The 17,127-nt window shown below is 49.0% G+C and overlaps 1 protein-coding gene across 5 annotated transcripts in view; it reads left to right on the top strand.

The window, feature by feature from the left end:
• Window positions 1–1,427: 1,427 nt before the first annotated feature.
• The window catches only part of FAM131A (family with sequence similarity 131 member A), a 65,756-nt gene continuing 50,056 nt past the window's right edge, over window positions 1,428–17,127 (top strand). The window contains exon 1 of one of the 5 annotated variants that reach the window (XM_033150769.1): window positions 1,428–1,746. In XM_033150769.1, coding sequence (XP_033006660.1) covers window positions 1,645–1,746 — 102 coding nt within the window. In that variant the 5' untranslated portion in view covers window positions 1,428–1,644. Of the gene's footprint in view, window positions 1,747–1,816; window positions 1,879–2,307; window positions 2,658–17,127 lie in introns of those variants that run through there. The other 4 variants (XM_033150767.1, XM_033150766.1, XM_033150765.1 and 1 more) reach the window with 4 other exon arrangements.

The following is a 17,127-nucleotide window of genomic DNA, read 5'->3' as shown; positions in this document are numbered from 1 at the left end:
TTGGAGGCTGGTACCATTTGAGCAAATGGGGCACTAATGGCCACAAACCTCAGTCTGTGGTCAACCAACTTTCACCTGCTCATCTTACTGTTCTCAGTCAGTCAAAAGCGGTGGCCCTGGCTGTCAGCTTCCTCCTCCTTAGCCTCAGTGTTTCCCTTGTAGAACTCAGCAGAGAGGGAGATGGGGACAAAACTTAAAACAGCTGCCTTTGCTTATTATTGGCTCTAGCTCCATTTACAGCTTATCTCTCTTCTTTCTGGCCCACCAGTACCAATGAACACCAGCTACCACTGCCTGAGATCTTTTGTATGCAATGGCTGTATTTTATCACTGAGCTACACCTTTCCATGAAGTGGAGTTACAATGCTAATGCCAATGTCTGATGCTTAACTGGCAGACATTAGACTACAGTGGCTTGGTGAAGGAGAATGTACAATTTGGCACCACCACAGCAGCATTCAGAAGGAGAAAAAACTGTCAGGCCATGAGGCTTAAGAAATCTAGTATGGGACTAGAATATTTTGGCAAGTGTGCTCAAACACATGACTTCTTGCAAAGTGTCACCCCCCCCCAATAGATGTTGATGAGTTGAAGTTTTGGGCATTCCATGACACCTTTCCTTTTTTGGGTACCATGTGCTGTGTTAGTGTGAAGGCAGAGATGTGTCTTTGGACCAGTGGCTGCCAACTGGCACCATTGCTGTATATAGTAAACAGCCTCCTTAGAACAGATGCTTTGCACCATTCCACACAATGCCCACAATGCCCTTTGGCTGAACAGCAACCACATCACATATGATTAGGAACGAAGATTATAAAAGGAGCCCTGTGGCCACATGAGAGGGGGACGGAAGAGTTTCCAGCAGAAAAGGATACTTGCCATAAGGTGGGGAGAAGGGCTCTTGCCTTGTGTGTGTGCTTGTGCATGACAAGTAGCAGGAGAGAGGGGTTGCCATGCCTGTTGCATCTTCTCTTTCAGGCATCACGATCCCATCTTGCTTGTGAAACTTGGGTGGGGATGGAAGAGCTGGGGTAGGGGATGTGAGAGCGGGGATTTAAGCCTCCCCAACCTACATGCAGGACCCAAGAGCATTAGCACCTGCAAATTACATATGGCAAACCTGGCACAGCAAGCCATTGATCCGCCACCTAAGCAAAATCGGTTAGCTTCGGCCCGCCCAGCAGACCCTTGGTTTCAGGTTCTAGTTCTGGCGGTGCTGGCCAAGGTGCTGAAACCGGCGGCGCCTGCTTAGAAGCCAGCTTTGTTGCTGTCCAGGGTGCTGAAACCAGAGTGCTGTTCTTGGTGCTGAAGCCAGCTGCCTGTCTGCTAGCAGCTCGCTCGCTCGCTCTCAATTCTCCGCCAGCAGCAGTGACGTAGTCGAACGTGCAAGCGGCTCAGCCCCAGTGTCCCTGAGACGCCAGCTTCTCGAGGGGGCAGAAACTGAAGAGGAGGAGGAGGAGACAGAGAGAGCCAGAGCGGTTCCTGGAGATCGTGTGTGTGTGTGTGTGTGTATGCGCGCGCGCTTCCTCCCTCCCCCTAATCTCCCCTCTTCTCTGTGTCGCCAGATCAACCCCACCAGCCAACGGGGGAAAAAAGAGAGAAGTCGCTTCTCCAGCCCACCGCCCGCCTACCAGCTCACAGCCCATGAGGTACTGTGGCAATGTGTGCGGTCTGGAGCAAAGGTTTACTGCCATCCTAAATTGCCCCCGACGATTATGGGCTGTATTGGCTCCAAAACCACCATCGGTAAGGTTGCTTCTACCTTGCGGCGGCAGGGGGGAATGGGGAGGGGGTGTGTGGTTGCACCTCCGATGTGCCAAAACCAGCCGGAGTATGGGGGGATGCAGGTGCCTGGATCGTCCCTGGAGAAGAGATTGGGTGAGGCGGGGGGCGGGGGCTGCAGCGGAAGAGATCGCTTAATCGTTATAGCGTGTTTGTTTTCTGGAAGAAGGGCAGCAGGGAGCGTGAGCTTGTTCCCCCCCCCCGGAGGGGGTAGAGAGGGGTGTGTGCATGTGCGGGGGGGGGGAGGAGGTGCGTTGAGGCAAGGCAGGCTCCGCTCGCATGCTGCCTTCAGGAAAGGGCGAGCCTGGCGCCTCGGCTTCCTTGGAGTGGAAATCACGGCCGAGGTGTCGAGGCGGATGATCGCTCCGCTGGCTTCCCGGGGGTTGCTTGGCGCCGCAGCCTTCCAGCAGTTTCAGGGTTGTTTTTCCTCCAGAGCTTGGAAACATCCTCCCCTTTCCTCGGCTCTCTCTCTCCCCCCGCCGCCCCCCGCCTCTCCCCGCACCCCGCGCCGACAGCAACGGCCGGAGCCCGGCGCAATTAGCATGCGAGGGCAGACTTGCTGTTGCCAAGGAACCACTCTCCTTAGCAGACCTTCAGCCTCACCGCCCCCCCCCCCCGGCCGCCTTCTCGCCCCAATCTCAATTCGCATCCGAGAACCAGGAAGGAGAAGGAGGAAACACACCCAGGATTGGCCTCCTGTGTTAGAAGCCTGGCAGCCGGTTCAGCTTCTCCGGCTTGGGCGCTGTAAAGATGGGGGAAGAGGCGAGCAAAGGCTTCGGTCGATGCTCCTGAGCCGAGTCCGGGTCACAGTCTGGAGCAGGAGCCGCTGGCTTTGCAGAGACACCCGCTCGGTGCAAGTTGCGTGGAGGGAGCAGGTCAGTTTCACAACTCAGCAGAGGAAGCCAAGGATTGCCAGGAGGAAGGGGACCCTGTTCTGAATCATGCTTTAGGGAGGCGGTGTGTGGATCTGGCGAGCAGGACCCCCAGGATGTTGGGGCAGAGAGGGCTAGCCTGCTGCCTTGGGCAATGCATGCCGTTATTCCTGCTTGAAATTTGCTCCTAATCCCTTTTCTCAGGGGCTATACCTCCCCCCCCACCCACCATACACACACCTAGTTGTGAACAGCAGGTCTCTTCAACCCAGAGTCTGAGTTCATTCCTGGGAATAAAGTTCTGTTTTAAATCAATGGGATGCCTGCGGCTGCTGGCTATCTTCCCTGACCTCGTGCCCTCCAGAGTCAAGACTACTACAATGCTCGCGGGCTGCCACCAGCCCAGAAGTTGTTCTCCAAAATATCTGGAGGACACCAGGTTAGAAAGGCTGGATGAGAGTGTCTAGAGTTGGGGTGCTAGACAGAGTCCAGGAAGCAGTAGGAAGAAAGTTTTCAGGAATGGAGAGAAAGAAGACCTGTAACTTAGCACAGCATGTATGCATTATGCGTTTGAGTGCTTCATAGCCTCCTCTTCTGCGCAGAGCAGCTTACAGAAAGATCAAAAGTCATATAACAATGAGAACAGAAAGAACTATGAAAAATAACAGCAGTGAATTTAAAAAAAAAAAGCAGAGGGAGATGCCGGTGCCACACAAAACTGGCAGCTCTAAAGGCCTTTTAACTTGGCCCCAAACAGATATCAAATTTGGTGACAGCCAAGACCTGTGCATCTCTTCAACTGTGGGGGACCCAGGACACGTGGGCAGTTTTGTGTTTTGTGTGCTAGAGAAAATGGGTGATATTAATAGCAGAAACTGACAATGGTCATAACAAGCACATCCACCCTGTTCATCTTTTGGGAAACTTCCCCTTCAGGCCATGTGAACATTGATTCCAATGTCCAGACGCCCTCTGCAGTATGTTCAGAGGCCTGTTCCAAGTCCTGAGGCATTTCCCCTCTGAATATCTCAGGTCAGGGGTCCCCAAACTAAGGCCTGGGGGCCTGATGCGGCCCAATCGCCTTCTAAATGCGGCCCGCGGACGGCCCAGGAATCAGCGTGTTTTTACATGAGTAGAATGTGTCCTTTTATTTAAAATGCATCTCTGGGTTATTTGTGGGACCCGCCTGGTGTTTTTACATGAGTAGAATGTGTGCTTTTATTTAAAATGCATCTCTGGGTTATTTGTGGGGCATAGGAATTTGTTCATTTTTTCCCCTTCCAAAATATAGTGCCCCCCCCCAGGTCTGAGGGACAGTGGACCAGCCCCCTGCTGAAAAAGTTTGCTGACCCCTGTCTCAGGTGCTGCGTACAAGCAACAGGAAGGAGGGTGTTGTTTTCGTGCCTTGTTCATCAGGCGTTTGGCTGACTGGCTGCTGGGAACGTAATGCCTTTGTCTGCTCCATCAGGGGTTGTAGCATTTGCTTGCACAGCCTGTCTGGGCTAATAGGATGCCATTTTTGTCTCTGGTCCAGGCCTCTGTAATGTGCTTGGATGCGTCCACCTGTCTGAGCTTCTTCTTTAATACCCAGGTTGAAGGCTCCAGAAAGACCCTCTGTTTGGCAGCACTATGCTTTTTAATATTGATGGCCCCCCGCTCAGCAGTGGTTAGCCCTTGGGACTGGTGGGGCAAAGTGTGGGGAGGCCAACAGTAGGTGACAGGCAGAGGCATAACTAGTTTTAGTTTCTGCCCCATCCTCCTTCCTGCTGAGCTCTACAAGGGCAAGACTGAGGCTAAGGAGAAGGGGAGAAGGGGAAAGCTGACAACTAGGTTTGTAAGTAAGAAGGCAGGCAGGTAGGGCTTGTTTGGAGGCAGGTGGAGGTTGGTGAGGCAGCCCCCCATTTGCTGTAATGGTAGAGCTCCACTGCCCAAATCCTCCTCCTCCTTCTGGATACCACATTCAACAGCAAGTTCCCTACATCTCTGTGTTCTCAGCCAACACACACGCAACCTTCAAAGAGAGGGATCCTACCTGTACAGTGGTACCTCGGCTTACATACGCTTCAGGTTACATACTCCGCTAACCCAGAAATAACGCTTCAGGTTAAGAACTTTGCTTCAGGATAAGAACAGAAATCGTGCTCTGGTGGCACAGCGGCAGTGGGAGGTCCCATTAGCTAAACTGGTGCTTCAGGTTAAGAACAGTTTCATGTTAAAAATGGACCTCCGGTACGAATTAAGTACGTAACCAGAGGTACCACTGTATATCTCATCATGCTTAAATTTACCACCTCCGGGGCTCCCTTACTGTGGCCAATCTTTAATATGCTGGTGTGGTGGAAATACTTCTGTTCAGTCTGGAAATCTCTCTCTCTCCCCCCCCGCAACCCCCACACTATTATTTAATTACAGGTGTATCTGACAGGAGCGAGCCAGCAGTAAATTACACTGGGCAAAGTGTAATAAAACTCTTTATTAGCAAACACAGGACCTGTGCAGCAGTGCCATGCCTAATAAGCACAGCAACTCATCTCTGGCAGGTCTTGTCCCCATGAAGCAGTTGCTGAGACTGAAGGTCCCCACCTCCCCACAGCTGGCTAAATCCCCTCCTCCCCAGGGTTTTCCCCAAGCAACCTGAGACTGTGCCTGCATGAAGCTAACTTCTCCCCTGCCCCTTTCATGCCTCTACTGGTTCTGGGAGACCGGGGGGGGGGGAAGGGGGCTTGTAGCAGGAGAGGGAAACACCCATGCCTCTTCACCAGCTGGACTCATCTCTGCCTCTTGACCCCCTTCTCTCCTGCTTCAGCTTCTGATTCCGATTCTGGACTGCTCTCTGTCACAGACTCCCCTCTCTCACTCAGCCCTGTTACCTGTTCAGCTTCTGACACCTCCTCCTCCCAGTCTTCTCCCTTTTCTCCCTTGGACCACTCATCATAATCTCACCACCACTTCCCGGGTTCTGAGCCTTCTTCTCTTGGGGGATCCCCAGCTAGTTCCTCCTACCATTCCTCTGTGTCCAACAAATCAGTAACAGTATGGGATCAGGGCAGTATATATGGCATTTTTATCCTCTGGAGAATAAAACATATAGGCTGAGAGAAATTGGCTGACCCAAGATCAGCACTTCACAAGAGACAATCTTGACCGCTCTCAGTTCATGTTCAACTGAGCTGTGGCATTGAAAACAGCTGTTAGGACCAAGCCTTGGAAGATTCTACACCCTAGGGTTTACAAAAAGTCCAGATCACCTTATCCCAGGTGTCAGCCCCTAGACCTGCCTGTTAAATCTTTTCTTGAATGCCCTTATATGGGCATACAGTATATACACTGCGAATACATACAGTGTAATTCTAAGCATGCTTATTCAGCACTAAGTTCTGTTGGCTTCTGTGTGACTTAGTCCCTAGTAAATGAGCAAAGGACTGTCATCCTAAATTGGTTTTAATACTCATTCCCTCTCTCTGGAATCCTGGAAGCTGCAGTCTATAAGTCTATAACAGTTACAGGTCCCAAGATTCTCTGAGGGCAGCTATGACTGTTATGCTGGTATAATTATCAAATGGAAAGTTGTGCATATGTGCCCTTAATAAAACTCAATGTTCCCTAAACAAGAGTAGGCTTTGCTTACCCAACCCCAATCTTCTTCTTCTTCTTCTTCTTCTTCTTCTTCTTCTTCTTCTTCTTCTTCTTCTTATTATTATTATTATTATTATTATTATTATTTGTACCCCGCACATCTGGCTAGGTCCCCCAAGCCACTCTGGGCGCCTTCCAACAAATATTAAAATACATTAAAATCCTAACAATGTTAATTTGAGAATAAGTACTGTTGGTTTCAAGGAGACTTAAAGGTAAAGGGACCCCTGACCATTAGGTCCAGTCGTGTCCGACTCTGGGGTTGCGGCGCTCATCTTGCGTTACTGGCCGAGGGAGCCTGGCGTACAGCTTCCGGGTCATGTGGCCAGCATGACTAAGCCGCTTCTGGCGAACCAGAGCAGCGCACAGAAACGCCGTTTACCTTCCCGCTAGAGCAGTAGACCAACCTATTTATCTACTTGCACTTTGACGTGCTTTCGAACTGCTAGTGGGCAGGAGCTGGGACCAAGCAACGGGAGCTCACTCCGTCGCGGGGATTCAAACCGCCGACCTTCTGATCAGCAAGCCCTAGGCTAATACTCAGAATTTAAATGGTGCCATAGGATATTGCAAGCACTTGGCAAACATTAGCTCGGTCATCTGCACAAGGTAGCCGGTATTATTATCCCCATGTTATGGATCAGGCAGTAGTGATTGAAGCAGAAGCATAGGAGGTTGACAAAGGCAACCTACTGAGCGGAAGGCAAAGGCAAGATTTGAAACGGTGACTTCTTGATTTCTTAGCTCACAGTGTCATCCTATGCATGTTTCATCAGAAGTAAAATCTACTAAGTTCCTGGTAAATGGGCTTGCACACTTTATTTAATTATGTAAAAATATTTATCACATGCCCTATGCCACTTCATCTTGGGGAAGGGCATGTAACGTGTTTAATGCAATTATTTAATGCAATAATTACAAAATAACACCCTAAAAATAAGAAACCAGCGCTGGCCTTGATGTAAAAATGCTTCCTTGATGCCAGGTCGACCTAAGAGGGGAAGGTATTCTGTAACCAAGGTGCCACCCAGGAGTGAGAATCACTAGACTCAGTGGGACTTAACTGGGAGTAAACATAGGATTGTATGATGTCTCGTAGCCCTCCTGCTATAGTAAATCCAACTGGATTTCCTCCGTAAGATTGAAGCCTAAGAAATGCTTGGCGCAGCCCAAACCAGAATCTTTCCTCACAATATTTCCAGAATCCTTTATTTAGGTTTGCTGGGAAAATGGAAGCTCAGACCATGAGAAAATGAAACAGTCACCACTAACACCTCAAACTGGAATGAAGATATCCAGTGAAATGGTCCAATGCAGCAAAAAGCACCAACAATGCTGACCACGCCATGTTTGAATTTACGTATCTTTGCCACCATGAGACCTAGAAACTTGCTTAGTTGTTTTTGAAAACAAACTAGTTTCTTCCTTGTTTTTGACCAGGGCCTTGAACTGCCAAAACAGGGAGAGGAGGAGGAGGAGGAGGATCCATGTAGCCTGTGGGTCCATCTGTCTAGCCCATCTGTAGTGTGAGTATTTTAGTGTAGGAGCTTCAAGGCAGATGGATGGGATGTAGAAACCATGCTAAGCTCACCAGAAAGCTGGGTGGATATGATGGAGAACCTCCTGCGCACATTTCACAGCCCAGAAACTATTGGCGTTTTGCTGTGGGTGGAATTATTTGTTTCTTTAAAGAAAGAAAAGAAACATTGTTTCCCCCCTTGGATTTTTATTTAGGAAAAAAGAATTGAACAAAAAACAACAACAACCCATTACCAGTTCTCTCATGATGAATTTCGGCTTCTTGTTGTGCGCTGGTGATTTCCTTAGGGTCCTGGCCAACATTGAGCTTTATAGAAAAGCTAATTTGAGTGGTGAATGGAGGCTGTTGACCTATGAAGCTAATGCCTCATCCTGAATCAGACCATGGGGGTCTACTTCCCGATATCCTCTTTGACTGGAGATACCAAGGATTGAACCTGAGACCCTCTGCATGTGAAGCATATGCAGTCATACTTCAGGTTGTGAACGCTGCGGGTTACATTTTTTCGGGTTGCGCTCTGCGCCGAACCCAGAAGTACCGGAACGGGTTACCTCCGGGTTTCGGCGCTCACGCATGCGCAGGAACACTAAATCATGCTTCGCACATGCGCAGAAGCGCCAAATTGTGTCCCGCGCATGCACAGCCGTGGCGCTGCAGGATACCAACGCTGCAGGTTGCAGACGTGCCTCTGTCACGGATCACGTCCGCAACCCGAGCGTCCACTGTATCTACCAATCAGCTACATTCTCCCTTGCAAGAGGAAGCAGCAACCCTATACCAGGTCAGGTATAAGCCTAGCCTTGTATTGTCTGCTCTGACCGGCAGCAGCTCTCTACAGATGCAGGCGGGAGTCTTTCCCAGTCCTGTTTCAAAATGTCAGGGAACGAACCAGGGAACTTCTACTTGTAACCCATCTCTCTTGATACACTTCATCTGGCTGCCAAAGTTATCACTTCCTAAACACACCCCTTCTTTTGAGAAAGGACAGTGAAAATGTCCCGGGGGGGGGGAAGCCAATTGCCCCCACCATTCGATGAGCTAGTTTTCCTGTTTGTGCAGTACGTGCAGGTGGACAACCAACAGCAATACCCAAAAGCATCAGCACACTCTTGCAGCCCCCATAAGGCTGCTTCTTGCCAGCTGGCTTGAAACACACAGTTTGTTTTCCTTCCTTCCCTCACTTTCAAACAGGGGAGGCAGGGCACCATAGTTCCTTTCAACACTAACCCAGGCAGGAAGGGAGTTCCATGAGGCACACATACCAGTCATCTAAGAGTGCTCACTGGTCATTCTTTACAGGTGGGTAGCCGTGTTGGTCTGCCATAGTCAAAACAAAACAAAATAAAAAATTCTTTCCAGTAGCACCTTAGAGACCAACTAAGTTTGTTCTTGGTATGAGCTTTCGTGTGCATGCACACTTCTTCAGATACACTGAGACGGAAGTCACCAAACTTAAAACCATGGAGAAACCTGGTCTGAACAAAGACATTGGATTCTTATCTCATTATACATGACAAAGCTATCTTTAGCCATCTCACCCCTTGCCTTCCCTGCAGGACTAATTGCAGCCGTTAAGAGTCATCAACAGGTTTTCCACACCTATCAGCTGATCACCCATTCCCACCACCCTTCTGAGTAATACCCCTCCCCACTCCCTCACTGTATTTAAGGGTTTGGTGACTTCCGTCTCAGTGTATCTGAAGAAGTGTGCATGCACATGAAAGCTCATACCAAGAACAAACTTAGTTGGTCTCTAAGGTGCTACTGGAAAGAATTTTTTTATTTTATTTTGTTTTGGTCATTCTTTAGATGGAGATCTTGTTGTTTGCTCATACAACTTAGTGTCAAGTAGTACCAAAACCTGTGTTTGGTGGTGGTGGGAGTTTTTGGACGGGAGTCAATTACTGGCAAATTCAGGTTGATTTGGAACTCATTTGCAACAAACAAAATTGGACTTTTGTGATAAGTTAAAGTGCAGGGAAAACGCACTGACCATTGTGGGATAACACCTGCTTATTCCAGTGTTGTCTAACCTCCCAGGAAACAAACCAGAATGAATGCTCAATAAGTAGCCAATGTTGTCTCATCTCCCTGCAGGCAAGTCAGGCGATCAATATCATCTCAATAAACAGGCGATCTGGAAGTGACCTGCATATATTTAGGAAGAATTCTGAAAAATCAGGGAATCAATCAGTAACTAGGAATGTTGGAGAATTCAGTTGGAAACGGGAGCGGAAACTGCAGCAAATCACAGGTCTGCCCGAGGTCAGGAATGGAAAGCATTATTAGCTGAATTTTTTTTATCCCACAAACATTTCATAAATAATTACATGGTTTCCCTTCCCTTGAAATGCACTGAGGTTATTGACATAACTCATTACGTCCTTAACTACATGAGTTCCATCCGCAACAGACAGCGAGGCAAATCACCTAGGTTTTAGCGGAAGCCGAACCGTGATGGAATGGAGACACAGGGCAAGAGCTTGTGTGGAGCCGAGAGACTGAGAAAGAAGGGATGAGGGAGGGGGACAAAGAGCACACAGCAGACCATTCCCTTTCTGCCCAGCGGGGCTTTCCTACCCTTGCTTTGTGTATCCTTTGAATCCTACTGCTTTGGGAGACCAGCAAAACCCTCCCCTTTGCAGGTGCCGTATTAAAAGCCACTCTGAAAAGGCCTCTCTGGCAGCCCCTTTAATTCCCCCTTGGTTGCTGCTGAACCCTTCAATTGTGGGGGAGTTGCCCAACCCCTTAGCTGTGGGGGAGTCGTAACAGCCCATTCTGCCACTTCAGAGTCCTTTTCACTTTCGCTCACAGCAGTGTGTCCCTGCAGAGGTGTTAGGAATCCTGTTCCCTAGCAATCAGTGGCACAGGGCACCGTTTTTTTTTTTTAAATGGCCATTGTGTGCGTTGAAGTTCTCCTCCTTAATTTCAGCTTGACTTGTTGCATCTTGTGATAAATTATTGGCTTCTTTGGTCCGTGGGTGGGTGTGTTTTTCTGTCTCCTCCCTGGCAAGAGGAGTCCTTGGCGTGATGGCACCAGAAATAAAACCCTCTGCAAACATGCAGCAAAATCCCATGCTGGAGAAATATGCAGTCTCCCCTTTTCACAGAGCAAACATCCGGTGTAACCTTTCCTTTCCACAGAGGGTACAGACAAATGCACATTCCTGCTTCCCATTGATTTTTATTTTTTTTATTTTTTTTTAGCATCTCCTGTGAAACAGAGGGACCAGTTCTGCTGACTTTCTCTCCTTTTGCCAAGACTTTCTGCTCAGTCTCTCATTTCCCCAGCCTGCCAGAGTATCAGCATGAGGGTGTTCAGACATTGCTTTTGTCCCTGAATCTGTTTAGCTGAAACCCAACCGTTTTGCTCAGGAGTGGATCTGGTCTCTTCCCATGCCTTTGTGCTGATGGGAAGCCATTCAGTGTAGTGACCTGGTGACCTCTAGCTCAGTTGGTAGAGCATGAGATCTCAAGGTTGTGGGTTTGAGACCCACGATTTGAGACCCACGATTCTTGTATTGCAGGGATTTGGACTAGATGACCCTCGTGGTCCCTTCCAAGTCTATGATTCTAAAATTCCATCTAATATATTTTGGACCACAGGTTCCATCAGCCACAACCAGCATGGATATTCCATAAATGTACTATCAGGCACCCAGGCCATGTGGAAAGGGCCCATGACGCAGATTGGGGATGGCCAAAGTCATGCCCTGCAAATGCTGTTGGACTTCAACTCCCATCATCCTATTGGCCTGCTGGCTGGGGCTGATGGGAGTTGGAGGCCAAGAACAACTGGAGGGAACTATATTGGCACACGTCCTTTCTATGCTAGTGTGCTCTTGGATTCTGGAAGGGATGCAGCTGGTTTGGGAAGGAATCACAGCATGGGATTTCCCCACATACAATGCAGGCTTGGAAGGAGCTGGGATGTCATAAGGGCCCCAACATCACTAACCTGGGGTTAAGCAAGGCTTTCTGGGGACGGAATGGAGGAAGGGTAAATCACCCACCCTGTCCTTTCAATGTGAAGAGGCTTTTCATTCCCTTCCATTCCTGTTTGGTCCTCTCTCAGGCCTGATTGATGCATTCCTCTTGGAATGGGGTAGCCTGCCATCAGTTGCCTGTGGTTTGCCATCAGAGCCAGTGTGGTGTAGTGGTTAAGAGCGGTAGACTCATAATCTGGGGAACCGGGTTTGTGTCTCCACTCCTCCACATGCAGCTGCTGGGTGACCCTGGGCTAGTCACACTTCTTTGAAGTCTCTCAGCCCCACTCACCTCGCAGAGTGTTTGTTGTGGGGGAGGAAGGGAAAGGAGAATGTTAGCCACTTTGAGACTCCTTCAGGTAGTGAAAAGCAGGATATCAAATCCAAACTCTTCTTCTTCTTCTTCTTCTTCTTCTTCTTCTTCTTCTTCTTCTTCTTCTCCAGCAGCTCCAATGCTGTGGGTGCAGAGGAACAATGTGGGTCAGCCAAATGATGTGGCCAACAGGGCAATACAAGAGTCAGAAGGAACCAGATCATTCTGCCACCCACTCGGGGAGTTCTTGCCAGGCTTTGCTGGAGTGCCATGAGTCAGGAGGACACCGTAGCCAGCAACTCCCACACTACTCCTGTAACTTCTGGGCTGGGTCACAGAGAGGACAGGACATAGTTTCAAGGGGATTCAGTGCTTCTTTAATTGAATCCATTTTCGAGCCTTGAAGCTGAAGGTCTTTGCTAGGGCTATCGGGCTTTCATACTGCTAAAGAAATCTTGGTTTGTTGCAAGGGTTTCAGATGATAGATTTGCCAGGTACATTTGAATAAATGTGTGTACAAGTAAAAGCAATAGTTCTGAAGCAGAAAGCATACCTAATTTTTTTTAATGTCTCTCTGTGTGTGATATGTGTTGTCTTAGCAGGAGCACACCCTTCCTGGATGTAAGAGAATGAGGCATGAATCTTTGAAGATGCTTTTTGCCTTCTGCATTTTCCTATAAGTGCTCATAAGTACTTATTTTAATCTGCTGCCTCATTAACCAGGGTAGGGTTGGTTGTTTAAAAACACACACACAAAAAAAATATGGCCTTCTGCCGTGTTATTAGGAAGTTTAGTCTCCATGCATTCAAAAGTGGTTGAGCATGCCAGGGATTGCAGCCCTGGCCAATCAGAAGTTAATAGACTGCAGCACAAGTCTTTTTTATTAATTTGCCCCATTGAAATGCAATCTCTGTCATTTCCAGGTAGAATTGGGAATGTGCCCTGCCTGGAGCCCTGGAGAGCAGCTGCTGGTCAGTGTAGATAGTATTGAGCTGGATGTACCAATGATCTGACTCAATATAAAGGCAGCTTCCTCTCTTCCTGCCTTATGCTCCTTTCTGGGCAGGGCAGGCATTTTCACTCCCCTTTGCTAGCTCAGGGTACCCTCCCCATTTTGTGTCTCATCTATTTCAGGCAGCGAAAGGTCACATTGACACCCCTGTTTTTGGCACTGCTGCAGTTTCAGCAGGACCCGGCCCTCCGGACTGTACTTCTCATTGTTCATCAGAAACCTTTGCCTCCTGTCCCTTGCCAATGCTGACGGCAGCCCTGGGACCAGGACCAGGGATTGCTGCCCCCGCTCTCGATTGATGCTGAGTCTCCAGTTAAAAAAACTTTGACACACATTCTTTGATTTGTGTGTGTGTTTAATGTCTCAAAGTGGGAGGGAGAGAATCTGTGCTATTTCTGCGGAAGCTGCTGGCACCCCCTGGGCATGATGGCAGAACGCTTGAAAATTAATGGCTCGCCTGTTAGGAACGCAGTGTCCCTTTCATGGAAGGGAGACTCACGCTGCCGGATGCAGTCTCTTCTTGGAAGGAAATCCTGGCTAGATTCACACATCCTTCCTTCCTCCTTTTCTGCACCTCTCTCTCTCTCTTCTCTCTCTCTCTCTCTCCATCTCTTCCCTCCCCACTGAAACAAAGTCTGTTTCAGGCTGTCTGCACATTACCATCCACTCTGGGACCAGTGCGCTCCCAATACCGCTGGCTGTAGAATCCGCATTCCCCACAATGCAGAGCTGGCTCGTAGTTTCTTGAGAAATGCTGTTTGATGCTCTCCGCACTCAAACCAGCTTCCAACCGGTTTGAATCATAAGCTACACTCATTTCACTGTTCAAAGATCCTCCTATTTTCCAGGGACAGTCCCGGATTTACAGAAGCCATCCTGGTTTCTGATTTGATCCCAGAATGTCCCTCTTTTCCTTAGGACATCCATATTTTGGCTAAATGTTGGAGGGTTTGGAGTTATCCGACCCCCGAGGCATCTGAAGGCAGCCCTGTATAGGGAAGGTTTTGAATGTTTGATGTTTTATTATGTTTTTATATATATTGGAAGCTGTTCGAGTGACTGGAGAAACCCAGTCAGATGAATGGAGTATAAATAGTAAAATGATGGTGATAGAATGTCCCTGTTTTCATCAGAGAAATGTTGGAAGGTATGTGTTCAGCTGAGGTATGTACACTTGAGAAAGCCATTGCACATGTGCAGATGACTGCTTCATGAATAGGAGTTGCTGGGGGTTTGTAGGTGTAGGAAAAACCCAACTGGTAACGTCACCACTCCCTTTCTGGAGTGTGGGAAATGACCTCTTAAGCCTCTAATGTGTACCTAGCTTTAGTTTCCATAGAATCCCTGAGCCAGAAGTGACCAGCCTCCCTTTCCCACGGCAGTGACGATGCACAGCAAATGCTGCCTTTTGCAGGAACTTTGCCCCATTTATAGTCAGTAGACTTTGCACGTTCCATAGTTTGCATGCTATATTGCAAGAAGTTCTTTGGCCTGCGTTCATTCATGCATTATCTCAGCAGTATGCTTTCGCATATCCTCGGAACCCAAACCACATGGGAACATCTCTCTGCTTAGTTAGCCACGAGCATGAAACAGTATCCATGTGGTACTTGTAAGTTTTATTGAGTGGAAGGGAGTTGGTTTCCACTATCCCACGCTTAGGAGCTGAGTGACACTGTGAAGACCCTTGCATGATGTATTATTGGGTGTTGGACTGTACCACTTCAGGATGCAAATGGGTGTGTGTGTGTGTGTGTGTGTGTGTGTGAGAGAGAGAGAGAGAGAGAGAGAGAGAGAGAGAGAGCAGTGGCGGAGGAAGCCTCTTGGCCGCCTGGGGCAGGGCACGGAGGCACCCCCTGGGGGCGGGGTGTCGTGACGCATCCGCCGTGATGTTGTGATGCACGTCGGGCAGGCTGCGCATGCCTGGAAATGCCGCGCATGCACAGTCCATCTGGCCTGGCGCTGCTGCTCCTGCGGTGACCGGGCAACCCGCCGAGCAGGCAGTGGGTCATGGGGCTGCCCCGGCCGTCCGTGGTGCAGCACGGATGGGGTGCTGGGCGGCGGGGAGTGGCGGGAGGGGCCGCCGAGTGTCACCCCCCTCCCCTGGAACACGGAGCGCCCCACCCCTATTGCCCCTTCCTTGCTACACCACAGAGAGAGAGAGAGAGAGAGAGAGAGAGAGAGAGAGAGAGAGAATGATTATGTCTGATGCTCATTGATCACACTCCCTACAAAAGCATAGGAATGTAGGAAGTTGCCTTACACCAAATCAGACCATTGGTCTATGTAGCTTGGTATTGCTTACACTGACCGGCAGCATCTCTCCTGGGTTTCAGGAAGAGACTTTTCTCAGGCCTACTTAGAGATGCTGGAAACTGAACCAGGGATCTTCTTCATGCAAAACAGCTGCTCTGTCACTGAGCCACGTCCCTTCTCTCAAAATAAGCAAGGCAGAAAAAAAGCTAGGTTTGAACATTCCCTTTGACATACTACTTTTGTATGCATAGCGATCCTAAAAGAAAAAGAAAAAACCCCACGACAACAGCATTTGTGTGTGTGTAAATTCAAGCACTTGTTCCATCTCCCTGGAGGCTGAAGGGATGCAATCCATCAAGTGCTGTACCACGTAATTCTGTAGTAGATCATGTACATCAGCAGACAGGCTGGAGACAGACTGTAGTTTGTGAATTTCAAAATCCAGACGATGGCAATGCCTTTTATTAGGGCAGCCGGAATGTCACAGAGGAAGTGCGCAAGCCTTCGGGTTCTCCAGAACTCTTCATCAGGCTTGATGCTGCTGCACAGAGCAAGAGGAAGGGCAGAGGATAAGAGCTGGCGATGCCTTGGAGTCAGTGGCTAGTCAGAGGCTTGAGACGTAGCAAGGGAGGAGGCAGCAGCAGACATTGAAAGGAGGATCCGTGAGGTGCTATGCAGGTCTCATTTCACCTAACACTGCAGCAGAGGGGGAAAGGAACACATACCATCATGTTTGAAAAAATAAAAATAAAGTATTATATGTTCCTTTCCTGCCCCATAGCAGTGTTAGGTGCATAGAACCTCCAGAGCCCCTTTTCAATGTCTGCAACCTGCTCCCACATCCCATCTACAGGCTCTGACCAGAGGCAGACCCCAAAGTCTTCAGCCAACCCCACCCCCAGCTTTGCTCTGGCCTCATGAAAAGACCTGTGGACCTGAAAGGTTTGCACATTATTTTGGGTTGGCCTAATAAAAGTATTGGGGACACTGATGGCGCTGTGGGTTAAACCACAGAGCCTAGGGCTTGTCAATCAGAAGGTCGGCGGTTTGAATTCCCGCGATGGAGTTGCTCCGTCCCTGCTCCTGTTGCTCCGTCCCTGCTCCTGCCAACCCAGCAGTTTGAAAGCACGTCAAAGTGCAAGTAGATACCGGTAAATAGGTAAGGTAAACGGTGTTTCTGTGCGCTGCTCTGGTTTGCCAGAAACGGCTTGGCTTAGTCATGCTGGCCACATGACCTGGAAGCTGTACACCGGCTCCCTCGGCCAATAAAGTGAGATGAGCGCCACTGTGGGAATGTTTAGGGATGCAGGAGAGGATATGTTGTTTATTATATCCTATTCCAACTTGAGTTAAGAAGTCCCAGAACTTAGCAGAGTTTCACATTCCCCTTTTAAATCACACACAGCAGATAGCTTGCTCAGGTTCGCTAGAACCTCTGTAATAAATGTCCTGGTATTTCCCCCTGTTGTTGTTCAGTCGTTCAGTCGTGTCCGACTCTTCGTGACCCCATGGACCAGAGCACACCAGGCACGCCTATCCTTCACTACCTCTCGCAGTTTGGCCAAACTCATGTTAGTAGCTTCGAGAACACTGTCCAACCATCTCGTCCTCTGTCGTCCCCTTCTCCTTGTGCCCTCCATCTTTCCCAACATCAGGGTCTTTTCTAGGGAGTCTTCTCTTCTCATGAGGTGGCCAAAGTACTGGAGCCTCAACTTCAGGATCTGTCCTT

Source organism: Lacerta agilis, chromosome 5 (assembly GCF_009819535.1).
Source record: "Lacerta agilis isolate rLacAgi1 chromosome 5, rLacAgi1.pri, whole genome shotgun sequence".
Taxonomy (NCBI): domain Eukaryota; kingdom Metazoa; phylum Chordata; class Lepidosauria; order Squamata; family Lacertidae; genus Lacerta; species Lacerta agilis.
This window is presented reverse-complemented; position numbering and strand designations above follow the sequence as displayed.